At 42.6% G+C, this 6,368-nt stretch overlaps 1 protein-coding gene across 1 annotated transcript; it reads left to right on the plus strand.

The window, feature by feature from the left end:
- The first annotated feature begins 1,844 nt into the window (after positions 1-1,844).
- On the plus strand, positions 1,845-4,763 carry PPIB (peptidylprolyl isomerase B). The gene is made up of 5 exons (XM_053464765.1): positions 1,845-2,032; positions 3,012-3,125; positions 3,443-3,536; positions 3,976-4,160; positions 4,283-4,763. Exons 1-5 carry the CDS (start codon positions 1,898-1,900, stop codon positions 4,403-4,405), a joined length of 651 nt encoding a protein of 216 aa, XP_053320740.1. The 5' UTR covers positions 1,845-1,897; the 3' UTR covers positions 4,406-4,763.
- The last annotated feature ends 1,605 nt before the right edge of the window (positions 4,764-6,368 follow it).

Raw genomic sequence — 6,368 nt, forward strand, 5'->3', positions numbered from 1 at the left:
CTAGAGGGTGGTATATAAACAGAACAGCCTTCCATCAGAAGTAGCGGAGGCTTATACAGTGAGGCAATGTAACCATGCATGGGATTGGCACAAAGCTACCTTTAATAGACAAGACCAAGGGCTGGGTCTTTCCATCAGTAAAATGGAACTGATCTTATCTGCCGTCAAATTCTATGTTTCTATTTGACCGGTATTCCTGTTGACCTGAGAATTATATAACCACTATGTGTATTGCTTAAAATGGCACTCTACCCCCACCCAACACTGCATAACACAGCTGACGCCTCTGTTTCTACTTAGTATATGTCCAATAACACTGAGCTAAACAGAATGCGATAGTTCATAGTTCAGCAACTGCACTTTAACTGGACCTTTGCTTTAAACTATCCAGAATTCCCTTTCCCATGCCACATCTATCTACTGCACATTGTAATAGAGCAAACACTTCATAAAAGTCTCCTGATGAGAGGACCACCAAGCGCCGAGGAGGAGAGGCTGCATTCTGTATACAGCATATGGCAGTGGGAAACTTATTGCAATGCTCCAATCAGTCCAGCAACTGCACCGTAGCTTCACCTTTGCCTTAAACCCTGCTCAGGGTGAATGACGATGGAATTGTCATGCTTTTCTTACGTATAGCGGTTCAGTGTCTGTTTGTCGCCATTCTTTTTAGGGTTGGCCCTTCACAATGCATGAGCCCATATTCGACTCTCCTGCAACCTCCCGGCCCAGTTACAATATTACTGCAAGTGCATTGTTTTGTACAACACACACGCACACTCACTCTCTATCACTCACTCACTCACTCACTCTCTATCTATCTCTCTCTCACCAGTTTTTCAGTCAAAGTTATCTACAAGCATGGATATTTTGATGCAAAAGGTATGAGGAAGTATGGGTTTCCATTGAATGCTTGAACTGGTTAAAATGAATTGTGGAAGATGGTGTGTTTTAATAGCTAATCAGTCTCTCTATCGTTTTTCTATCAGTAATGTATATTTGTGTATTAGAGTACAACGTGTCATGCTCTTGTATGCAATCCTAAAGGAAATGTATTGATTTCGTCGCTGAAACCAACAGAACTTTTTTTCTAAAATTAGTTGTAAATGTTTAGTAACAGCGTGTAGCGGTTTTTTTTTCTTTAATACTCTTATTTTAGCCTAATTTATCCAGTAACGGGACAGATATTGTTCTCGATATGCAGGCAGCTGCTTTCCTCAAACACACCTCATTTGCCGCTTGTCATAACTTAGCCAATCTGAATAGACACAGCTTTGCTATAGACATGCTTCCAATTGGTCGTATCGTCTGGCATGGCTTACGTTGATTGGCCGCCTAGGAATCCAATGCCGAGCTCGTAACGTGGCACTGAGTTGTGTAGTGCTTAGAGGGGTTTCGTGAAGTTTTGGTACAGTCCTAACTGTGGAAAAATGCCATAACAAAATCTACTTACGTTCACTCCATTATATTTCGCTCAGAGCACCGAATTAAGATCTTTACAACCAATAACGGAGATTTTAAAATCTGTTACTGGTGTTTTTTGAAATAAACATTTAATTTAATGTTTCGTGAACGCCCGCTATCAATTTAGTATGTTCCAGTGCTGCGAGACTGCAATTAAGTAGACGAAACTATTCATCCGAGAGTAGGGGAACTTGTTTACTAATCTGACCCTGTAATTGCTGCATATTGCTTTACATACGGACATATTATGTAACCTTAATCCACTAACAACTAGGTATATGAAATGACCCAGGTATGTGAAATGGCACTCGTTGATTAAGCTCTTAATTAATGGTTATCCAATCCTAAGAAATGGTATGACCGTCCTTTCGATGTGACGTCACGTCGGTGGTCTACCTTTTTCTTCCTTCCCCGTGGTCTGTTCTCCTCGTTCATGCTGCGGCTGCTCGAGAGAAACATGAAGTTGATTTTTGCCGCCGCTCTCATCGCGGGCTCCGTTATTTTCCTGCTTTTCCCCGGCGGTTCGGAGGCAGACGAGAAGAAGAAGGGCCCGAAGGTTACAGACAAGGTATGAACGATGGCCGGGGCGGGTCTGAGTAATGGGTCTGTGTGTCTTGGACGAGCCTCGCTGGCAGGCTTTGTCACCCTGTCTGCCGCTGTCACTTGTGGCGCTGATGTGTGAATGTATGTCAGAGGGCAGCTATTTCGTGATTGCCGGGGACGGTGGGAGTCGTACAGCTTGATTCAAAGCCGTGGACCGTATTACCGGGGAGCTTTCCATCTTTATGTATTCCGCCTCCAGAGGCCGCGATCAAGCTGTGTCATTCATTGCACACAAAAGCACGATAATGATAACCCAAATTTTGGCAGCCGATGTCTGTTTTAAATGGGATCCCCTGTGAAATAAAATAAGCCCGAACAATGAATTGTGTGATTTGGCACAGTTTTTGTTACCCTGAAATGTCTTCGAGTTGTGGGAGCAAAGCTGTGAGTAAATGGTGGGGGTGGGAGGGGGATACTTTAAGCAGCCGGGTAAATGGAGTCCCCCTTTAAATGGGAATCACCATGTGCTGGTTCCGGGGCTACAGCAGTCCGCTAGAGTCTCGCATATGCTGTCTGTTAGCCTGATAGCTCCTAGTCACACTCAAATCCATACGATCACCATATGCAGTGTATGTATAAGTGTATAATATGTATATTACAGGACCTGCTGGGTAGAATAGGCTACCTCTACTGCCAGGTCATAGAAAGTCTTTATTGCTCTGTAATGACTGGTCACACTTGCATGATGAAGTCCGTTTATTGCACCAGGTGCTTCTGGCACTTGATGCGCAGAAACCACAATAAAGACCATTCTAACCGTTAAATAGTCACAGTTGGCCTGCATCTGTCGCTTGGCTCTTTCATGGTAGTGAATCCCACAACTAGACATTTCTGTTTTCTGCAAACATCATCTGTGTGTTTACTAACAAATCGGTAAGCATGCTGTATTGATTGTGCATTTTAATTATAAAGTATGACATTTTGTAATTTTTTTTTTTCCATAGGTGTATTTTGACATCAAGATCGGCGATGAGGAAGTGGGACGCATTGTGATTGGCCTTTTTGGAAAAACTGTTCCCAAGACCACTGAAAACTTTGTTACCCTAGCAACAGGAGAGGTTAGTTTTGTTAAATAAATGGTAATGCGGTTTGATTGAAATGGTAATCACAATTTGATGTAGTAAATGTATTTGGAGTACGTGTACGTAGATATTCCGATACCTCTGTGACATTAGATGGTCTATAAAGAAGCAGTGTTACATATCAAAGCATTGCTTGGCTTCCATTGAGGGCAAGTAAATTGACATGGTGTGCTTAATTTATTCTCAACTCCTAAAAATGGGACATAGCTCTTCCTTTCATAGTATATCGGTCCACAATTTCAGCAGCACTGATGGCACTTCCAACTTTTCATGAATATCCTATCTCGTTTCAGAAAGGATTTGGTTTCAAGGGAAGCAAATTCCACCGTGTAATCAAAGATTTTATGATCCAAGGGGGTGACTTCACAAGGGGAGATGGTACTGGAGGTGAGTATTTTGTGTGTTCATAGTAGTAATAGCTTTTCTACTTTTAATCCCCTTGTATAATTGGCGGAATTATAAAAGTACTGTGACTCCTAACACCAGCAAAAGTTGGCAGTATGAGTTTGTTGTACTGACTGTAACATGTAATCCATCCTGTTACTGAGCTTGCTGTGGCCGAATACAAGACTAGACGTGGACAATAGTGTTATACAGATTTTGGTATTCATTAATTTTCAAGAGATGAAAATAAGACATTCATTTGCAGAAATGAAAGTTTGACATTGTTAGAAATTGTTTGTTTGGGACATATGTAATTTTGTGGCACCTTCAGTGTAGACTGTTATAAAATGAGATAGTTATGCTAATTTAATTTGAATTGTATAAATAGTGCAATGGTCATGATCACATATTCACACACAGTATCTGTCTTTGCTTAAACCAGGCAAGAGCATCTATGGAGATAGGTTTCCTGATGAGAACTTCAAGCTCAAGCACTATGGTCCATTCTGGGTGAGCATGGCCAATGCTGGCAAAGATACCAATGGCTCTCAGTTCTTCATCACCACTGTCAAGACGCCTTGGTTGGATGGGAAGCATGTGGTGTTTGGCAAAATCCTGGAAGGAGAGGTAAAAAACACACACATACACCATGGCTTTCACTGAAATACACTTATAATAAATATATAAATTGTGTCCCATTAGCTGGTACTACAGGTGTTGCCTGACTTCACATTTCCTTTTTCTTATAGGATGTAGTACGGAAGATTGAATCTACCAAGACAGACTCTAGAGACAAGCCTCTCAAAGATGTAATCATTGCAGACTGTGGAACAATTGCAGTCGAGAAGCCGTTTGCAATTGCCAAAGAGTAAAATGACTGTAGATTATCTGCAGCCAACAAAAAGCCCCCTGGTGGCTGCTCTTTAAATCACTGGATCCGTTACAGACTTGAGGACTTGGTGAGATCGCTCCCTGCTCTGTAAAGTCATCCGACGCTAATGGCTGGAAACAGCCCCACTACTAGAGACATCTGTCTCTAATCAAGTCTGAACTGATGTAGCATGACATTTGAGTCTACAAAAGTGACCAAATAATGGGATAACCAATCAAAAAAATCAAGAACAAAGAATAGTTTTACACATTCCATACATCAAAATGTTTAATGTGCTCAAATTGGACACGAGGCTGTACTATGTAAGAACAGATTAAATAAAACCAGTTTCTATAAAACTACTTTGCAGTGTGTGCTCTTCCTTGTCCGGGTTTTTTTTTTTTGTTTGTTTTTTTTTTTGTGGGTCATTTTTATGTAGTGTTATTTATTATCATCAGCATCCGCAGTTATGTATGTAATGACTTTTTTGTTACCACTACTACTTAAGACCTGCATTTAGACCTATTTAAATGTGCACAACATACGTCCCATCATTTAAAAATGTGAAACCACTTTTTTTCTTTTTTTATCGATCTGGCGCAACCAGGGGAGGGCTAACAGCTTATGGGCTGGGGGGGGGCTAAGTTTAATTAAGTGGCCTGTTGCACCACCCAATCAGCCCACCATCCATTCCCATCTTTTCTTGATTTTCTAATGTGTATTGATGTAATATGACGGAACTGGGAGTAATCGGTACACAAAAAAAAAAAAGTCATCCACCGGATGCTTAAAGCCACAATTTAGTGCCACTAATTCTTATAAAATATGCAGATTGAAATAGAGTAAATAACACAAAAGCTTTACTTTTTCTCACTGATTTCTGGGCCTAGAAAGTTTGTCCTCTGAAGTGACTACAAATTCAGGAGGTAAAAATTAAAAAGTTCTATTTATTTCTAAGTAAAGTGCCAGGAAGCAGATATCCAAATACACACCAGGACGGGCTCTGCCACACCGATACCCAAACACACACCAGGACGGGCTCTGCCACACTGACACCCACCTCTGAATGGGCTAAACTACAACAAATGATGTATTTGCCACACTGCTTTGTTTTTGCCCGCTTGTGAATCTTTCCCAGCCATTCCCTCCCTTTAGTATTGAATTATCATGGAACAGCCCCAGCCCACCCCCTATTACAGGGGTTCTCAAACTGCGGCCCTCCCGCTGCTGCAGGACTACATCTCCCATAATGCTCCTTCAGCTAAGGGGCTGGCTGAGGAGTATGGGAGATGTAGTCCTGCAGCAGCTGGAGGGATGCAGTTTGAGAACCCCTGCCCTATTATGTACTCATGCCCCCTGCCAGCCCCCCTTTTAGTACTGATTTATGTGGTGCCCCCCATTGTGTATTTATACTACCAGCCAGCCCCTTTAGTATAGATGTAAGTGAAGCGAGCCCCCCCTTGTGTATTAATGTGTATGCATGCCCCCAGCCAGCTTTAGTCTTGATTTATTTAATGCTAATGCCCAGCCTTCTCCCAATTGTGTATTGTTGCCCCATCACCTTGACTACTCATGCCCCCAGCCAGCCTCTATTTTTTTTTAGTACCATAATCATTACCTTTTTTCTGACTTTCCCACCTGCTCGGTGCTCTCCTTCATGGGACTGACTGCCACACGAGGAACTCTATTGACTCTGTGACCCCCACCTTCAAGGGGGTGGGACGAAGAGCCTCACTGAAGCATAAGGGGCACGGCCCACGCAAGCCGGCTGCTTAAAAAATTTCGGATGGCAATTGTGGGAGCGCGTGCGGCCGCAATTTCTGTGCTACACCGGCCTGCCCACATGACAGGTAGGGACAGAGTCCCAAAATCAGGACTGTCTCGCCTAATTCGGGACAGTTGGGGGGCCTGGCACAATGATGCCACAACTGTGCACACGTTAAGACAGGGGTGTCCACTTGGTT

The sequence above is a fragment of the Spea bombifrons genome, chromosome 4 (assembly GCF_027358695.1).
Source record: "Spea bombifrons isolate aSpeBom1 chromosome 4, aSpeBom1.2.pri, whole genome shotgun sequence".
NCBI classification, from domain to species: Eukaryota; Metazoa; Chordata; class Amphibia; order Anura; family Pelobatidae; genus Spea; species Spea bombifrons.